Raw genomic sequence first — 19,506 nt, 5'->3', positions numbered from 1 at the left:
CCTTTTCGCTTTAACCCTCGCAAAAAATCCTCCCATCACTCTCTCACCCTTGTCCCATCTCTTTGTATCTGTAAATCGCAGAAAACCTAAAACAAATCTCCTGAATTCTATCTCGGACACCCTCATCTCTCTACAAATCGCACAAACAAAACCCCAAACCTAATCCTAGAAACCCCACCCAAACCTAATCCCTGAAACCCCTTCTCTCGGACACCCCATACCATAGAAAATGCGTCTGAACTTTAGTTTATAAAATCGCAAGCCGTCTTCTCTCTTCCTACCTTTTAACAATTCACCAGTAAGATTATCTCACTAAAAACTTATATTAGCAAATCCAGTGACAAACAATGTGAAATTGAAGCTGTAATGAAAGCTTATATTAAGAAAGAATGAAAAGGCGTTTTTTTACAACTTGAAGATAATGATTTCAAAACTCAAAAGCCCACCCGACAACAAAAAATGCATAGCCATCAAATGGTAATTCTGAACAGTGGTGTCATTGTTCTGAAAGATGACTTCCATGAAACCTTTGAAAGTACCATTAATCAAAGATGTGTCTGCTTTGGCAGGTCTCTTCATCAGTTTATTCGGGAAATCAAGCTTGTAAACCCCCGAAATGTTGAACTGTTGGGTAAGCTTAAGGGGCGTTGAAGGTGGCATATATGAAATACCATTGAGGGTAGTGCGCCACTTCCCATTTATAAGTTTTCACTACAAGAAAAATGAGTTTTTGGTACAAAACAAAGGTCACAATTAAGAAGGTTGTGTCTATTTGACCACTAAAAAGCTTAAACAGTTCTCATTCCATAGAGGGCACCATCTATTGTGCTCAATGTTAAAAAAAGAAGACACAAAACGATAATGGGCACGAAACCGTGCTGAGTGGGGCTAGATGACAACTTTTTTATTGAAGATGGGCACAAATTTTTTATTTTTTTTGTGTCTATAAAAATTGTTTGTCAGCAACACTTTATGTGTTTTTTCATTTGTCTTGACCTCTAGCGGACCAAAAAAATTAAATTTATAAAATTAAGGTAAATAATGGTATGGAGCTATTTATTACTATGCAATGTTATAGCCTCAAAATATGTTAGCAATACTGTTCAAAATCGTTTTTGACGACAACCGAACCTCAGATCTGTCACTTACAAGTAAATAAGAATACCACTACACCATAGTATTAAGTCGCATGTTTTAGATTTACAATGGATCATTTCCATATGCAATGAATGTTTGTTAGATTCGTATCTTTTTGAACTGCTTGTTAGATTGTTAGTAGGTTTGTTTTGATACTTGGTGATATGGTTTTTGACATTATCGTAAGTGTTTATTTTTTTTACTGTGTTAAAAGTCCTTCCTGAAATGAAACATAACCAACAATTGTGCCCTTAGGGTCATCGGTCTCCGTGCAAAAGTTAATCGGTCTTCAGATATACAAATGAGTTAATAATTATAGGGGTGTACTATCTACACACATTTTTTTACTTCTCACACACCCCTTGTTAATTCTGTCCGTTGATTTTCTTTAATTCATCCGATCCGACGGCCGAAAACTAAAAAGGTGTGAGAGAAGTAAAAAAGGGTGTGTGGATATCACACCCCTAATTATAAATTCCTTTTTTTGACACAAATCTTAGATATTGTGTCTAGTAAATATTAATAAATAATAAATCACTGAACGTCCCATTGGGTCTTTAGATAGACAATATATCTTAGTAATTAAAAATTATTTTTTATGACACAAATGTTTGAAATTGTGTCCAGTAAATATTAATAAATAATAAATCACTTTATAGTAAAAGAATATGTTGGCACAATTATGGATTTGTGCCTTTATTTTAGTATAAAATGTCCACAATCCCTTACTAACTTGTCTATGGAAAATTAGAAGGTTGCTTCATACACTTGTGTTTCTTTTGAATTTGATCAAGTTCTACATCATTAAGAATGGGGGGCAAGCAACGTCGCAGAGTTAGAATTGGAACCGAATATCCAGCATCACATTCGTCTATTGCTTCAAATATTACAACAGCAAATTCCACAACGAATCCTCCAGCTCAGCGTCCACGAAAACCTGTTAATGTTGGGTGCATAACTCATTCTATCGATAATCAGTACATTCTTACTACTGTTGCTGATGGTCGCCTTGAATACGCATCACCCTCCAGTAACGGATGCGTACGCGCACCTCAAGGACGTGTGTTGCCAGCATGGGCATCCCCGGGTAGGACAGAACAATACCTTATCAATTTGGTTTCTACTGAAACAACAACTGAAGAGTCTACTAGTTTTGTCGTTATTATTGAAGAACCACACTTATCAAGCACAAATTCGTCCTACATGCCTGTCTCTCCCACAGATGAACTCAGGAAATATGCAGAATGTTACCGTTGAGATTTTAAGTAGTGACGACGAGGACAACTAATATATTTTGTATTATGTCATATTTTGCTGGTGTGTGAAAATATAAATATCTTATGCTATGTTGAACTCGTTTGGTCATTTTATCAACTTATGTAATATTACAATATAATAATGTTTTCTTTATAATTGGCCCATGATATAGATACTCCCAACATTATATATTTTTTGGTTTATAATTATGTTTCTCGTCTGGTTCATACCGCACAATTAAGTGAATTCATAGTGTAGCAACGTAAGCCTTATGACACGATATATACCAGTAAAATAAAAGAAAAAAAGAAAATATAAAAAATGCTTGCACATCTGGGCAGAGGAAAAGTCCTAATCCACAAAGAAAAGTGCTTTCATACTTCCGTTTCACCCACAAAGAAACAAGAAAACAAATTAAAAAAGGCTTTCATACTTCCCCTTCACCCACAAAGAAAAGTTCTAATCCAAGCATGCACATCTGGGCAGAGGAATCATAACTACAAACACAAATTCTGAATGGGTGGTGCCTAGTTCCTACCCAACTCCTCATTTTGCTCCAAATCGCACATTTGATGTGGCTTTCTTCAGGTATTTGAATTTTATATATATATTTTTTTTGTCTGTTCTTCTTTGGTGGCTTTAATGTCAACAATGGAAATTTTTTATTAATTTGCAATGACACTGTAATTGTTATTATGTCCTATAATTTAATATATTTAAAATAATTCATTTGGGTTTATGTCCCGAGAAGGTTTTTATCGAGGGAGAAGGATTGTCTGCCCTCCTCTTTCCATACTCTCCTCATGCCCTCCTGTTTTGTGCGGTCACGGTTAAACCATGCCAATATTTTATATTAATTTTTATATAAAAATAATAAGACAAAAAGCAAATGTTGACGTGGTTTAACCGTGACCGCACAAAACAGGAGGGTATGAGGAGGGTATGGAGAAAGGAGGGCAGACAATCCATCTCCTTTATCGAGACCTATTGTTAGCACCCCTTACATCTACGTTGTTCTACCATGAAATGAATATTGTACTTGATTTCAAAAAAAATATATTTAAAATAAAGGTAGATTTTTTGTGCCCTTTGTTTAAAATAATGTTTTAAACAAAACACTTTCCTCAATCTTCACGCCTCACTCTCTCCTCATTTCCTTCATTCGGCATCTCTGTGTTTCCTCATTACTAGGTATGTGATTAAAGTAAGCAGCTCACTTTTACCCTAAATAATATGCATACTTACATATTTCATTGATTCAGGTCATGAACTGAACTAATGCGTTATCTCATACCTAGAAGTTAATTTTACAACCCGGAGTGAGGAATATGAATCTTTGATATGGCTGATCTGGAATTTGTAGGTATTGATTTTAATTAACTCTTTTTAGGTGTAATTTTGGACTGATTGTGTTTTGATTCGACTATATTTGTTTTGACTTCTGATGACTATATAATTAGTGTGTATCTGATGAACGAATATTGTAGTCTATGTTAGCTGAGTGGGTAATATTACAATATATGTTTGTGAGATTGGGATTGTGCTGTAGGTATAAAACCGGCTCCCTTACATGATCAGGCATATTTATTCAATGACTATTGGGAGGATATTGGAACTGTAAAGTCTTTCTTTGATGCAAACTTGGCCCTCACAGAACAGGTTGGTAATACTTGCACTGATTCGTTCCTGCTCTTCGATTAGATTTTTTTCTTCTCTACGTGCATATGTGGTAACGGTTACTGATTACATTCTTTCTTTTGTGCAGCCTACGAAGTTTGAATTCAACGATCCAAATACACCTTTCTCCACCTCTCCCAGATTCTTGCCACCTACAAAAGTTGAAAAATGCAGGGTATGATTGCAAGCTTAAATTACTATGTGACATTGGCTGTAATTTTCTGATCTCATGGCCAAATGAATATTGCAGACTATGGATGCAATTATTTCTCATGGTTGCTTCTTGCGAGAATGTAGCGTTCAACACTCCATTGTGGGTGTGCGCTCACGTCTAGAGTCCGGAGTCGAACTTAAGGTGAGCTACCCTTTCTACGCATTGGTAACAACAGGCTACCAGATTCCAATATGTCAATCATGAAATATTTCAAGCGGCAGTTAGAATATGCTTGAAAACATAAGCATGCTGGTGTTACGAGCTCTGATCACATTTGGTTATTTTAAATTGATTTTCAGGATACTATGAATTCTCAATGTTGATTGGATGTTTGGGTAGTTAAACATCACTGGAAATATGTGATCCTTTCCCTTTTTCATTTTTCCTTTGGTTTGGATTCCAGGAAGGTTATTGCATAATCCACCGAGCTGGGAAAAAGGGTAAAATCAGTTATGAGTGGCTATATGTAGGAATGCATGGATGCATTGATAGGAAAACCTCATTATTTTGTTGGTCTTTTGTCTTGAACACTTGTAAACATGTTCTTTATGAGGAATTTTTCTGTAGTTTCATTATAGACATTCCATTTCTACTATTAGATTGCTTTTTACAGCCAAGACTGCCATCCTTGATTTTATGAAAATTTTAAATTTTTGGTTTTATTTCAAAATTTTACATTTCTATTTTTTTTAAATAGAACCTACTGGGCACAATAACAAAAATAGTGCAAACATGGATGGAGAAGGTCATTTGACAAGTTTGTCAGAACATAGACACAAAAAGGCCTTTATTTGTGTTTGCCTCTTTGAGCACCAAACAGTCTATTGTGCCCTTTTAGCATAGGTGACGCCCATAGAGGGCACAAATATAAATATAGTTGCTGCACTGTTGCTATTGGTCTATGGGCACTTATGTTGGTGCTCTTTGGCCTCAAAGGGCACAAATAATTTATTGTGTGCATTGCTCATATTTTTTGTAGTGTCTGCAGGTCTATCGAGGATAACATAGACATTTGTGACAGTGATTTCACCATATTTAAAAGATCCTTGTGAGTTTGGACGAGCAGCACCAGCAGAAACATTCCACCTGCAATTGTACAAACCGTCACGGAGAAGATGTAACAATAGTCAGCAAGCATTTGAGAACTATATACCGTATGGACTTCAAGGTAAAGAAACAAAATATCAGGCAGATGAAACTTTCCCAAGATATTAAATATCGTTCAACCTCCTTGTATGTAATATAAAACAAACGCTTACGAAAAAAGAATATTTTGTAAGCAATTTCTGTTCATATGAAGGTTATCACCATTGCCATTAAAATTTAGGGAGTAACCGAATGAGTGTTTGTTAGTAAACCGAAAAGAAACATAATCAACTACAACCTCATGGATCTTGCTTGATTCATTTGAGTAATATGTATCGTAATCATTGGGAGGATCAGGGAGAGGACCTGATGCAGGTCCTTGAGAATTGGAGTAGTGCAATGAATAATTTCCATAGAAAGTAACTAAAATGACGGTCTAGCACTTAAGAACCAATGAAGTGAAACTTTGCTTGCTATATATGGATATGCATGCTATAAGAAACCAATAGTATTTCTTTTGAATAGTATTTCTTGTGGCTTTGGATCGACAATAGTACTTACATAAAGAAGATTACGAAACATTGTTTTATTTACCTAAAGAAAAATGACAGAATATTGTATTACTTAGTTACCTTTCATAAAATTAGAATGACACTGAAAATGCTTCTGCTATTCAAATATCATATGCCAGATTGAAATCGAAAAACAAAACTTTGAATTCAAAACTATTCACATGTGGAATAAATTGAAATGCCTCAAAATATTATCATGATCCAATTGTATATGGAAAATGCCTAAAAGTAATCCATGCCCTTCTCAAAAATAGGTCATTCAGCGTCGAGCACCAAGTAATAGCCTCTAATATCAGATAAAATACCCGCCAAGAAAAGAAATTAAAATATTAGGCATATAAGTGCAAGCTTATAGAAACTTTGTTTTTGTACACTTTCTTCTCTCTTCAATGACAGTTTGTTTCTTATCCAGAAAAATAAAATGAGCAGGTCAATGATACTCACATGTGCAAAATGCTAATCCTATGGTCTAAAGCTAACTGAGTTTTTTAAGTGTAAATGGCTATCAAGCAGAATGAAAAAGAAGTTTAAGACTTCCAACAATGGAGAGCATCCATCATGTGATCAAGGGCAACACTATAAAAGCATGCTGGAATTACCCAATTGCAAATTCTGCAATGAAAAGGACCAAAATAAAATAAAACTTTAGTTAAACTAAAACAATTACAAAATCAAAAATTCAATTCTTTCTTTTTTGCAAACTCTGCAATGAAAAGGACCAAAATAAAATAAAAACTTTAGTTAAACTAAAACAAGTACAAAATGCAAAATTCAATTCTTTCTTTTTTATTGTGTCAAAATTAATTTATAATAACAAACCTTCATAAATGCATCAATTTCTGGATCCGGCCTCAAGTTCCTTTCCCTCTCCAATTTGTGGAGAAATGCTAATAGATTCATTTCCAACCCTCAAATCTATTTCCCCACAAAACCAAAAACAAAAGGTTAGTTTGCTCCCCTCGAAAGCAAAGGGAATGAAAGAAAGGAAGAGCAAAATAAAAGAAAAGGGGGGAGTCTAAACCTGGACACCAAGCATAATGAGTACAACTACTGCTAAAACCATTTGTCAGATGATATGAAATATGAATCATGAACATATACGCAATAAAGTTGAATCCTCAAATAATCTGGTACAGATTGGATCACGTAAAGATGAAGAAACAATAGTCTGTTGGAATTTATTAGGTTTATTTAGGAAATTAATTAGATATTTGTTTTGATTTTGTAGTAGGGTATTTTTGGCATTTACGCATTAGGGTTTCTTAGGTTTATTGCTCTATAAATAGAGCTTGTAATTTAGTTTGAGGATCAAGTCAGTCACAATGTAGTCTCTAGGGTTTTTGTAGCCGTCTCGGCATTCTCAGTTTGTTCAATAAAATTCCTATTATTTTGTAGTCTTGTTTGTTCCGCACTCTGATATTCAACTTGGTATCAGAGCGGGTTCGATCCTTAGGGTTCAATCCGTTCTTGTTGGTATCAATTTGTTTTGTCGCATTTTGTTTTTGGGTTTACTTTTGGTCTCGTTTAGGCTTCACTTCCGCTTTGCTCTGTGTCCCTTGTTCTTGGTCACTCTGTTTGGTCTCGTTTAGGCTTTCCCTTCTGCAGTTTGACTTTTCACTAGAGTTGTTCTGTCGGCTGCAATCCCTTTATTTTGCAAAACTTGTTTGCTGCATCATTTGGTTTTGCGATCTGGAGAAGACCCCAGGTCATAAGAAAAGGAAAAAAGTATGGCTGGTTTGAGGCTTAGGCCCACACGGGCAAAGAAAAAAATATGGTTTTGAATATGGTCTTTTGTTTGTTTGTTCGGAAGTTGGAATCTGCACTGGCATTGGAATTTTGCACTTGCATGGGTGAAATTTCGTATTGAAATTGGCATCGGAAATTGGCATCGGTATTGGCATCGGCATTGGAATCGGCATCGGCATTGACATCGGCATTGAAATTTGGAGGCTTGCATCCACATCTGCTTGTTGGCAAACTCATGTCGTGTACCGCCATGAGTTTGACGGGGGGTGTTGGAATTTATTAGGTTTATTTAGGAAATTAATTAGAGATTTGTTTTGATTTTGTAGTAGGGTATTTTTGGCATTTACGCATTAGGGTTTCTTAGGTTTATTGCTCTATAAATAGAGCTTGTAATTTAGTTTGAGGATCAAGTCAGTCACAATGTAGTCTCTAGGGTTTTTGTAGCCGTCTCGGCATTCTCAGTTTGTTCAATAAAATTCCTATTATTTTGTAGTCTTGTTTGTTCCGCACTCTGATATTCAACTTAGTCCTACCAGTATAGAAGCATGCAAAAGAAGCTCTAAGAATTAGAAAAACATCGCAAAGAATGTATCCTCCTCTACCATATTGAACACATTACAAAGTTCAATCAAATAATTTACCGGCACTGATTCTTGAAAGACTGGAATCGATTATCGGCACCACCAATCCAAATGTTTGAATAAACATCTGTTTTCCCTCAAGAGTGAACTGCATTGTAACAGAATCATTTCGACTTAAAAGGATGTTTCCCCTGCAACAAATGCATATTCCCAAGTCAGCAATTCCAGTGTCACTATGATAGAGCATAGACACAAAAATAACCATACCAGCGAAGATCATGGTGCTCAAACTTATATGCAGCTCCAGCCACGGCAAGGGGAGCTGTAACCTGGAACGGTAATGCAATCATTTAATAACAAATCAAACAATGTTCAGAAGTACAAAGCTTTCAAGATGTTCGCCACCATTTTCTAAAACAAACACGACATAGCACTGTATGCAAAATTGTGAGTTGCAATTTAAACCTACGTAAGTAACATTAACCTCATAATATAAAATTTATTTTTACTCTAGAAGATCACCAAATCTTATGAAAAATAACTCTGACGATGGCTCAAAATACGTACTGTATATCCAAATTTGAAATTAATTGCTTTATCTCCTTACCCGATAAAGCCAGACGATTACTGATCACTAAGCATGCAATTCTTGAAAACCACCGAAATCTTAACAACAACTTCCACTCAATTTCTCAGCAACAGAAAGATCAAGCCAAATCAAAACCAGCAACTTTCAACTAAATTGCACAAAAGAGTCAAAATTTAATTGCTATACAGAACTATTGGTTCAATCGAAAACATTACATCTAACTGAAGAAACTAAAACAAAAGTATAGCAAATTATTTACCTAAAAATGTCAAGCAAGCAACCAAGGCCATAATTAAAATGTTTCGCTTTAAGCAGATAATAGTGAAACGGTGAGGATGAACCTGCTGCTATGAATTGCAGATTCAAGTGGATGAAACTCTGCGTTTCAAAAAAATACGTTCATATAGTTCACCTGCAAGTATAGCAAATTACATTCTGGGTCAGGGTGTGTCAATGTGTGTTGCCCTGTTGTTTGTTTACTTTTTGATTAGTTGTTTTATGACACAGAATTGGATTTTAAGGAATAGTGTTTAGCTTCTTCAATTTCTATTGTTTTTCATTCAGCTTTTTTAAATTATGTAACTATAGATTTTGTTATTTTGTTACTATAACTTTAGAAGATGAGCATGATACAACGGCAACCTGAATCACAACTAATGTCATTACAAAAGCCTACAGGTATAGCACAAGTTGTTACACTTTATAAGTTTTTACCGACACTTTATAACATTTTCTTATCAAGTTTTCCCTATTTTCAAATACTTGAATGTAGGTGAGGATGGGAATTGGAACACATGTCTATATGTTGTTTTACATCGAATTGGAACACATGTCTATAAGTTGATGCATAAATGTCGTTCATGCCCAACGTGACAAGAGAGTTGTAGAACGCTTGACTTGCAACAGCTTTAGTTAAGATATCCGCCAATTGATCCTCTGACTTTACGAACGGGAATTGAATAATATTCCCATCCAACTTCTCCTTAATGAAGTGTCTGTCAACTTCCACGTGTTTTGTGCGATCATGTTGAATTGGGTTATGTGAGATATCAATAGCTGCTTTATTATCACAAAATAAATCTGAGGCTGAATTCGAAAGATACCCGAGTTCACCAAGTAACCTTCGAAGCCATAATAGTTCACATACTCCTTTTGCCATACCCCTGTATTCCACCTCTGCACTTGATAAAGCAACCACTTTCTGTTTCTTACTCTGCCAAGTTACTAAGTTTCCTCCCACAAATGTAAAGTAACCAGATGTAGACCGACGATCAGTAACGTTGCCTGCCCAATCTGCATCGGTGTAACCCTCTATTTGGCAATGATCATTCTTGGAAAACATGATGTCTCTACCTGGTGAGGACTTCAGGTATCGTAAGATGCGTTCAACCACACTCATATGTGTATCACTTGGGGAATGCATAAATTGACTAACAACACTTACTGCATATGCAATATCAAGCCTGGTATGAGATAAATAAATTAACCTTCCAACTAACCTTTGATAACGATCTCGGTTAGTGGGAACTTGATCAGGGTGCACAGCAAGATGGTGATTTTGGACTATAGGGGTGCTAACCGGTTTACAATCGAGCATTCCGGTTTCGGCTAACAAAGTCAAGAACATATTTTCTTTGAGATAGAAATATCCTTGTTTGGATCGAGCTACTTCTATACCCAAGAAATATTTTAATCCACCAAGATCTTTCATCTCGAACTCAGTTGCTAAGTAATCTTTTAGCCTTGAGATTTCTTCTTTATCATCACCCGTAACAATCATATCATCCACATAAATAATAAGCACCGTCAATTTACCCATTCGACGTTTCAAGAAAAGTGTATGATCAAAATTACTTTGCCTGAACCCATACTTCTTCATAGCCGTCCAGAACCTACCAAACCATGCTCAAGGTGATTGTTTCAATCTATACAATGCCTTATTCAACTTACACACCATTCCGGGTTGTGAAACTGATGCATAACCAAGTGGAATATCCATATACACTTCTTCTTTAAGATTACCATGTAAGAAAGCATTTTTCACATCAAATTGCTGTAATGGCCAATCCAAGTTAACCGCCAATGAAAGTAACACTCGTACCGTATTATTCTTTGCTACTGGAGCAAATGTTTCTATATAATCCACACCATACATTTGAGTGTATCCCTTGGCCACCAATCGTGCTTTGTATTGTTCAATCGACCCATCAGCTTTGTACTTGATGGTGTACACCCATTGATATCCCACTCTCTTCTTTTCTCGGGGTAGCTAAACTAAATCCCATGTTTGATTTTTCTAAAGTGCATCCATTTCTTCCTCTATTGCCTTGGTCCATCGATCCTCAAATAGTGCCTCCTTCAATGAACTTGGTGTGCTATTATTGGATATTTGTTGTACAAAAGCTTTGCCAAGTTCTGATAATTTATGTGATGACACATAATTGGCAATGGGATACTTAGAACCTTTCGTTGTTTCCGGTGAATATCGATTAGGTGGCTTTCCCCGATTGTGCCTGAAAGGTAACTGATAATTCGAAACATCGGATACGTTAATAGGCATAGTAGATCTTACCTCAGGAATATTCTCTGGATTATGGTCATCTGGTGGTACTATATTTTGAGACGATGAGGGAGTAGTATTAGTAGAAGTCTCAAGATCGGCAAGTGGCAGCACTGTTGCCATGGGTGAGAACGACACTGTCATGCATGCAGCTAGTTTTGTGGGCAGCGATGTTGCTTCTGTTGGCTGGGCTGATAGCGTAACCATTGCGGACTCGGCTACTGGCTCAGCTAGTGGCAACGAAAGATCAGTGGTAGTAGCCATGGTCCAAACCTGCTTGTCATGCAATGTCTACCCCTGAAGAGAAGGGTTGGAAGAAGCCGAAGAGTAATACATCTCAAACTCAGAAAAAGTAACATCCATGGTAGTATACATCTGACGTGAAAGAGGGTGGTAGCAACGGTACCCTTTTTTATGTATTTCATACCCCATGAAAACGCAACGGATAGCGCATGGGTCAAGTTTTGTCCGTTGATTGTTATGTAGATGAACAAAGGCAACACATCCAAAAAATCGCGGTGGGAGCACCAAAACAGACAGGAGAGGCATGAATGTAGCAAGAACTTGCAAAGGTGTAAGAAAATTCAATACTTTTGATGGCATGCGATTGATAAGGTAAGTGGCAGTCTGAAGAGCAACATCCCAAAAGGAGCGGGGAACATACGCCCCAATCAATAACGATCGAGCCGTTTCTAATAGATGGCAATTTTTACGCTCAGCCACCCCATTCTGTTGAGGAGTCTGAGGACAAGTAGTCTCGTGGAGGATTCTGTGATTAGTTAAATAATGTGTAAAATCATTATTAACATATTCACCCCCATTATCAAAACGCAAAATCCGGATTCTAGTAGAAAATTGTGTCTGAACCATGGTGTGGAATGTCTTAAACGCCATATACACATCACTTTTATGCTTCAAAAGGTATAACCATGTCATCTGTGTGCAATCATCTATGAAAGTTACAAATGACCTAATACCAGATGAAGTAGTAATTAGAGATGGTCTCCAAACATCTGAATGAACAAGACCAAAAGGAATAGCACTGTTATGGGAATTCAATGGATAAGAAACACGGTGACTCTTGGCAAGTACGCAAATGTCACATTTAAAATCTGAAACCGAACAACCAATAAATAAATCCGGAAACATATGTTGTAAATAACTGAAAGACGGATTACCTAAACGGTGATGCCATAACCATATCTGATGCTGTTTGTGATCAACGGCTCCTTGGGCGAGATTGACCCGTCCTGTACTGACATCGTCCACAAAATAGAGATCCCCCCTCTTAGTACCACGACCAATTATCTTCTTCGTGAGAATATCCTGAATAAGACAAAACTTCGGATACAATAGTACACAACATTTCAATTGCTCAGTAACTTGGCCATGAGACATCAATTTATGCTTTAGTGAAGGTACAAGTAGTGTATTCGGCAAAGAAAAGGTAGGCGTGAGGCGTACAGTGCCAGCACTAGTTACCGGTGAGATGACATCATTAGCATTGGTAATATTTCGTCGAAGAGGAACAGTATCACAAGCTAAATCAGTGGGGTCATAGGTCATATGGTCTCTGGCACCGGAGTCAATGATCCAACCAGACTAAGTATCACAGTTATTCATATTAAAAGCATAACCATAGTTACATGAGGACTCCGGAGGCATGTCGGAAGAACTCGAAGCAAGAGGAGGATTCATGGTAGGGTTAGTTAGGGTAGTAGTGTTTAGTATAAGGGTAGGATCGATTACGATGAAATTGTTTCCACCGTAGAGTGGTGGTAGGTTCTTCATGGGAGGGTTGAGTTTACTTGAGGGAACGGGCAGAGCAGAAATCCTAGGATCTCTGCTCTGATACCATACTAATTAGGGCTTATTTTGGGGTTTAATTTTCTGATATTATTCTTCTCACCAAGGAGGAAAATATATAATGTACAAGAGTGATTTACAGGGAAAGAAACATCAAATAACTATAAGGACTCAAATAGGTAACTAAACTAATTACAAAAGGTCAACTCTCCAACATCAACTATTGTTCTTATTAAAACTATTACAATTTATTAAGTTCATCTATAGTCACTTTTATTTTTAATCCCGCAACAATGTGCGGGCATTACTATCTAGTCTTCATCTATTTCCTCAATCTTCCATCTTCTTAACAGCCTGTTCTGCATCAGACCTTGGCCCCGTTGGCATTTGAAATCTGGATCAACACATCTGACTTCTACCACGTTGCCGCATTTGCAAGTCCTCCGTTCTTCTCAACCCGATACACCAGCCTGGGTTCCGCCGGTACATCTATGTACACGGTCGAGTTTGCATCTATTTCTTCTCGCACAAGCATCCGCGACAACTCTGTCACCACGCTCTTCTCGAGCCATTTCCGAACAGGTCTATCACCGTAAACCTGGAAAGGGAAATGGAGTACTTGGTTAGTATTACATATCATACAGGAGTAAAGCAGAAGAAAAGGTTTTGGATTCGCGAAACTGATACTTACGGGATCATAACTTTCGTCTAGAATGTAATCCAATGCTGCGTCTGTAACTTCCATCGCGACGCCCCTCTCAGCCAGTCGGACTGCAACATCTTTCATTTGCAATCTGGCAAACTTCCTCAGTTGATTGCGAGAAAGAGGATCGAACACAACAATCTCATCGAGACGATTCAGCAGCTCAGGCCTAAAGTGCTTTCTCACCTATTCAAGAACCAAACTTGTTAAGTATTCAAAGAACCAAGCGAAGCACGGTAATTCAGAATTAGGGTAACCAAAGATGATACCTCGTGCACAACTAGATCACGCGCAACCTGCATCGAACACTTGCCCATCAAACCGGAGAGGAGATGTTCTGCCCCCAAATTCGAAGTCATGATGATCACCGTGTTTCTGAAATCAACTGTACGGCCTTGTCCATCAGTTAGTCTTCCATCCAAGACTTGGAGGAGAGTGTTGAGAACGGCAGTGTGAGCCTTCTCCACTTCATCAAACAATACAACACTGTAAGGCCTCCGCCTCACGGCCTCTGTGAGTTGCCCACCTCCACCGTGATCCATATACCTGTAAAATATGAATGAGAGTTCATAATGCTGCAGCTGAGCTCACAAACATGCTTGAGTGAAGAAAACTACAAATGCACTTACCCAGAGGGGGCGCCAATTAAGCGCGAAACTGAATGTTGTTCCATATACTCGGACATGTCAATTCTGACGATCAGATTTTCGTCATCAAAAAGTTGTTCAGCAAGCGCCTTCGCAAGCTCAGTTTTACCAACACCAGTTGGACCCAAGAACAGGAAGGAGCCAGTAGGCTGATGTGGCCTTCCTAGCCCCGCTCTTGACCTTAAAACTGCCTCGGCGACAGCTTCAACTGCCCTGTCTTGCCCTACTGCTCTCTTATGCAACCTTTCCCCAAGTCCAACTAACCTTTCTTCGTCATTCTGGCCATGCCGCGTGACAGGTATGCCATTCCTACGGCTGACCACCTCTGCAATTTGTTCTGGTCCAACTGTCTCCTTCAAAATCAATTTTTCGTTGGTACTACCTTCAAGTTCTGCAATCCTGGTTTCTGCATCATAAATAGAGCGATTTTTCAAATGGAACATCCTAGGAAGATCATATCTTCTTTCAGCCTCTGCATACGCTACCAAGAGCTCTTCACGCTTCTGCTCAAGCTGTCGAAGCTCAACAACCCCTTTCTTCTCCCTTCTACACTTCATCACCGGTGGCTGAAAAAAATTGGTGACAAAAATTCAAACTTTTCATCTGGGTAACTTCCAATTCAACTAAAAATTAAACGGTTAATCTCAATTTACAAACCTAAAGTTTTTTGTTTTTCTACGTTTAATAGATCAAGTTTTTTTCTTTCCAAGTAACTAAAGTCACAATTTTGAGAAATTTTAATACATCAATTAAGTTTGCTGTTAATTCAGCTGTTATCTGCTAATATACCGCCACATGAATATTAAATGAATTAAATAAATTAAAAATTAAAAAATTAAAAACTATTCCCATACCGACCTCAGTCCTCCATCATGCCCAATTTTGAGTTTATGATTTGCAGAAGCTGTTGGGTAAGTGGATTTTGTTTGACTTTTTGAGTTTGATTTGCATGTGGCAGTTGCGTATTCTTCGTTGGAGATTAGAAGCTTAATTTGTTTATGATTTGCCTAAACCCTATTTTTTCCACCTAGAAGATTAGCTTTGTTGAAATGATAAAATATTCAAAATGATTTTTTAATTTTTTAATATCCATGCAAGTTCATATTGACACGTAATATCCAATCACTATTCATATGAGCACCATTTTACTAATTAACGACTGATTTTACAACAAACTTAACAGATGTATAAAAATGTTCCAAAATTATGCCGTCCAATCTGGATTTCTTTCATTTCAACTAAAAATTAAATTATTTTATCTGGGTTCTTTTCAATTCAACCCAACAACACAAACATGCAGTTCAAATTAAAATTAAAACTCTCTATCTGGGTACCTTTCAATCCAAATCAACAATATCGAAATGCGAAAATAGAGCGTACAAATAAATCGTAGAATCATTGATCATATTTTTCCCAGTTTACGAAATTCATCAACCTCTTCGTTTCTTTTTCCAAAATTTAAAAAATGCAGAGGCCATGCAACTTAACAAATATAAATTCGTTCAAAACCCAAGAACCCATATGAAAATCAACTCTAAAAACTCAAAGATGCACAGAAAGAAAGAGAGATCTTGGACGTACCTTGTAAGGAGTCTTCACAAGACTACTCCTACTTCTCACTCTCACTCTCACTTGATTGCCTACTTGCTTCTTGGCTACTTGATCGTTTGGTTTCTTGTTTGATTGGTTCTTACTTGATTGTTGCTCGCAAGCTTACAACATCACATATTTATAGGTGAGCCAAACCTAAGTCGGTAAGTCGGTTAACATGGGCTCAAATTCATTCTAGCAAAAAATTATTGTTATCTTTGATTTTACTACACCAAACAATTTTTCTAGATTTTTTTATAGCCTAAGTCGGTAGATTTGGCCTTTTTGTTCAAGGGGTGTGATATTCATACATCTCATTTTACTTCTCACACATTTTTTTAATTTTCGACCGTTTGATCAGATGAATTAAAGAAGATCAACAAACAGAAATTATTAATGAATGTGAGAAATAAAATAGGGTATCCTCTTTTTCAAATTCATGCACGAACAATAGATTGCTAGACTTGTCTAGCATATTCATGCGAACAAGACTTTGCTGCTCAACATTCAGCAGGAGGTCTTGCTTACACCCAATCCAGATTCGACACGTGTCCAAATTTTGATTTTTTTAATCAAAACTTGGACACGTGTCCATCCGGGATTGGGTATAAGCAAGAATTCCTACTGAAATGTTGAGCAACGAAGTTAATTCCTATTCATGCACCGGCCACCTTCAATGTTGCTAGCTAGAATCTTCTAAAACAGTTTCATGCATGTTTGAACTAAAATAATCTAGTTCCTTTGTACTGATTAATCTTAATGGGCTAATGTTGATCTTTAACAGAAACATTCTGAATTTTCTGATCGATGCTTGGGAGAATGGGGGAGATATTTATAGGAGGATGAAACGACTGGCCGACACGAAAGCAACAAGAACGAACCGGAGTCTAGACGAAGGAATGTTCCAAAGGCATTTTCGTAACTTTCCATTTCATTTGTAAACGTCGGTAGGTCAGCATGGAACCCAACGTCGCTGATTACTCTGCCCCTTTTTTTCAATTTTTATTAATTAATTAATTTAATTTTTTAATTTTTTTAATTTTTTTAATGACAACATAGATCGAAATTGACACGTGACGTCTAGTTATTGTTCATGCCGGTGCCACGTCACAGGTTAACAACTGTTTTAACAGATTGTTCTAACATATGTATAAAAGTGTCCTACAATTAACACTTTAGGTACTAGTCTAGGATGAAAAAAAAAACTTTACTTCTGAAATGTTAAAAACCAATAAACTTCACGGTAGTAAATTGAGAATTACTTTAGTTTTTATTTTTTAACTAGATGAAGGCTGAAGGCCACTAAATAAATAAATAAATAGAGAAATGTGAGTTTTTACTACATCTCATATTTATAGGTGAGCCACTAAATAAAAAAAAATAGAGAAATGTTGATTTTTGCTAGCAAGCTTACAACATCCCATATTTATAGGTGAGCCAAACCGACTTACTAAGTCGGTTAACATGCTCAAATTCATCCTAGCCACAAATTATAGTTATCTTAGATTTTACTACACAAAACAATTTTTCTAGATTATTCTATAGCCTAAGTCGGTAGATTTGGCCTTTTTTTTTTTCAAGGGGTGTGATATTCACACACCTCATTTTACTTCTCACACATATTTTTAATTTTTGACCGTTGAATCAGATGAATTAAAGAAGATCAACGAATAGAAATTATTAATGGGTGTGTAAGAAATAAAATAGGGTGTGTGGATAGCACACCCCTTTTTCAAATTCATGCACGGACAATAGATTGCTAGACTTGTCTAGCATATTCATGCGAACAAGACTTCGTTGCTCAACATTCAGCAAGAAGTCCTGCTTACATCCAATTCCAAGTGGACACGTGTTCATTTTTTTTTTTAATCAAAACTTGGACATGTGTCCATTCGAGATTGGGTGTAAGCAAGAATTCCTACTGAAATGTTGAGCAGCGAAGTTAATTCCTATTCATGCACCAGCCACCTTCAATGTTGCTAGCTAGAATCTTCTAGAACAATTTCATGCATGTTCGAACTAAAATAATCTAGTTCCTTTGTACCGATTAATCTTAATGGGTTGATGTTGATCTTTAACAGAAACGTTTTGAATTTTCTGATGGATGCTTGGGAGAATGGGGGGAGATATTTATAGGAGGATGAAACGACTGGCCGACACGAAACAACAAGAACGAACCAGAGTCTAGACAAAGGAAAGTTCCAGAGGCATTTTCGTAACTTTCCATTTCATTTGTAAACGTCGACAGATCGGCACGGAACCTAACGTCGCTGATTACTTTGCCCTTTTTTTTCAATTTTTATTTTTTTATTTATTTTTTTATTTTTTTAATGACAGCATAGATCCAAATTAACACGTGACGTCTAGTTATTGTTCATGCCGGTGCCACGTCATAGGTTAACTATTGTTTTAACATATTGTTCTAACATATGTATAAAAGTGTCATACAATTAACACTTTAGATACTAGTCTAGGATGAAAAAAAACTTTACTTCTGAAATGTTGAAAACCAATAAACTTCACGATAGTAAATTGAGAATTACTTTAGTTTTTATTTTTTAACTAGATGAAGGCTGAAGCCCACTAAATTAAAAAAAATAGAGAAATGTGAGTTTTTTTATTTAAAAAAAATAGAGATGGTATGATGATGATGATGATGATATGTAGGTGAGGTTTGAATTAAAAAAAAACAATAAAATTATGTTTATGCGAGATTACATTTCTGCCCATAATTTTATTTTGTGACCGAATACCAAATTGACTTTTCACTCTCTTTTAATTGACAAAGAAAATTTTATTAGGCAATTTAGATTATTTTGTTTTATGTTTTTACTAATTATACTATTAAGCAAACATACTCTAAAGATTAGTGGTTGGAACAAAATAAAGCTAGACCAATGGCATGTTTTGTTGTTTACAAACATTACTAAAGCGTCCCATTAAAAAAATGTGTTTACTAATATAAAATACTTTTAGAGATGTTTAATTTAAGGAAACTTTAATTTTAAGAAAATTTAGGCTAAATATCATGTTTTTAGTTTAGGTACCGATGAAAAAATCAACCATAACAATTCTATACATAGTATTATTACATGATTGACAATTCCATCTACATGATTAACAATTCTATCACGCTTTTCAACCAGCCAACTTTTTCTTGCGACTCCTTGATTTTCGGACAACTGGCCGATCAATTTTTTTCGATCTCAATGTCACTGTTCAATGACCTCAAAAAAAAAAATATATATATACATATATATATATATATATATAATGAGATCAAAATACACAAAATCTTTATGTTTTTTGGTTAAACATCCGTTACAGATGACGTAGTTGGA

General features: G+C 36.3%; 2 protein-coding genes across 2 annotated transcripts in view; both read right to left on the bottom strand.

The window, feature by feature from the left end:
- The window catches only part of LOC126626951 (protein LEO1 homolog), a 37,492-nt gene that overhangs the window by 12,273 nt on the left and 5,713 nt on the right, over positions 1-19,506 (bottom strand). The window lies entirely within an intron of this gene.
- LOC126626954 (chaperone protein ClpB1-like) lies at positions 13,290-16,298 on the bottom strand. The gene is made up of 5 exons (XM_050296366.1): positions 16,157-16,298; positions 14,558-15,141; positions 14,198-14,474; positions 13,917-14,114; positions 13,290-13,823 (listed from the first exon to the last, which is right to left on the bottom strand). Exons 2-5 carry the CDS (start codon positions 15,130-15,132, stop codon positions 13,641-13,643), a joined length of 1,233 nt encoding a protein of 410 aa, XP_050152323.1. The 5' UTR covers positions 15,133-15,141; positions 16,157-16,298; the 3' UTR covers positions 13,290-13,640.

The sequence above is a fragment of the Malus sylvestris genome, chromosome 6 (genome assembly GCF_916048215.2).
Source record: "Malus sylvestris chromosome 6, drMalSylv7.2, whole genome shotgun sequence".
Classification (NCBI taxonomy): Eukaryota; Viridiplantae; Streptophyta; class Magnoliopsida; order Rosales; family Rosaceae; genus Malus; species Malus sylvestris.
The sequence above is the reverse complement of the archived record's forward strand: the minus strand, read 5'-3'. Positions and strand labels throughout refer to the sequence as shown.

Excerpts from the sequence above, each read along its gene's own strand:
- LOC126626954 (XM_050296366.1), bottom strand. The coding sequence starts at position 15,132 with ATGAAGTGTAGAAGGGAGAAGAAAGGGGTTGTTGAGCTTCGACAGCTT. Across the intron at positions 14,115-14,197 it reads GTGATCTAGTTGTGCACGAG|GTGAGAAAGCACTTTAGGCC; the intron begins GTATCATCTTTG and ends GTTCTTGAATAG. Across the intron at positions 13,824-13,916 it reads TAGACGAAAGTTATGATCCC|GTTTACGGTGATAGACCTGT; the intron begins GTAAGTATCAGT and ends TTCCCTTTCCAG.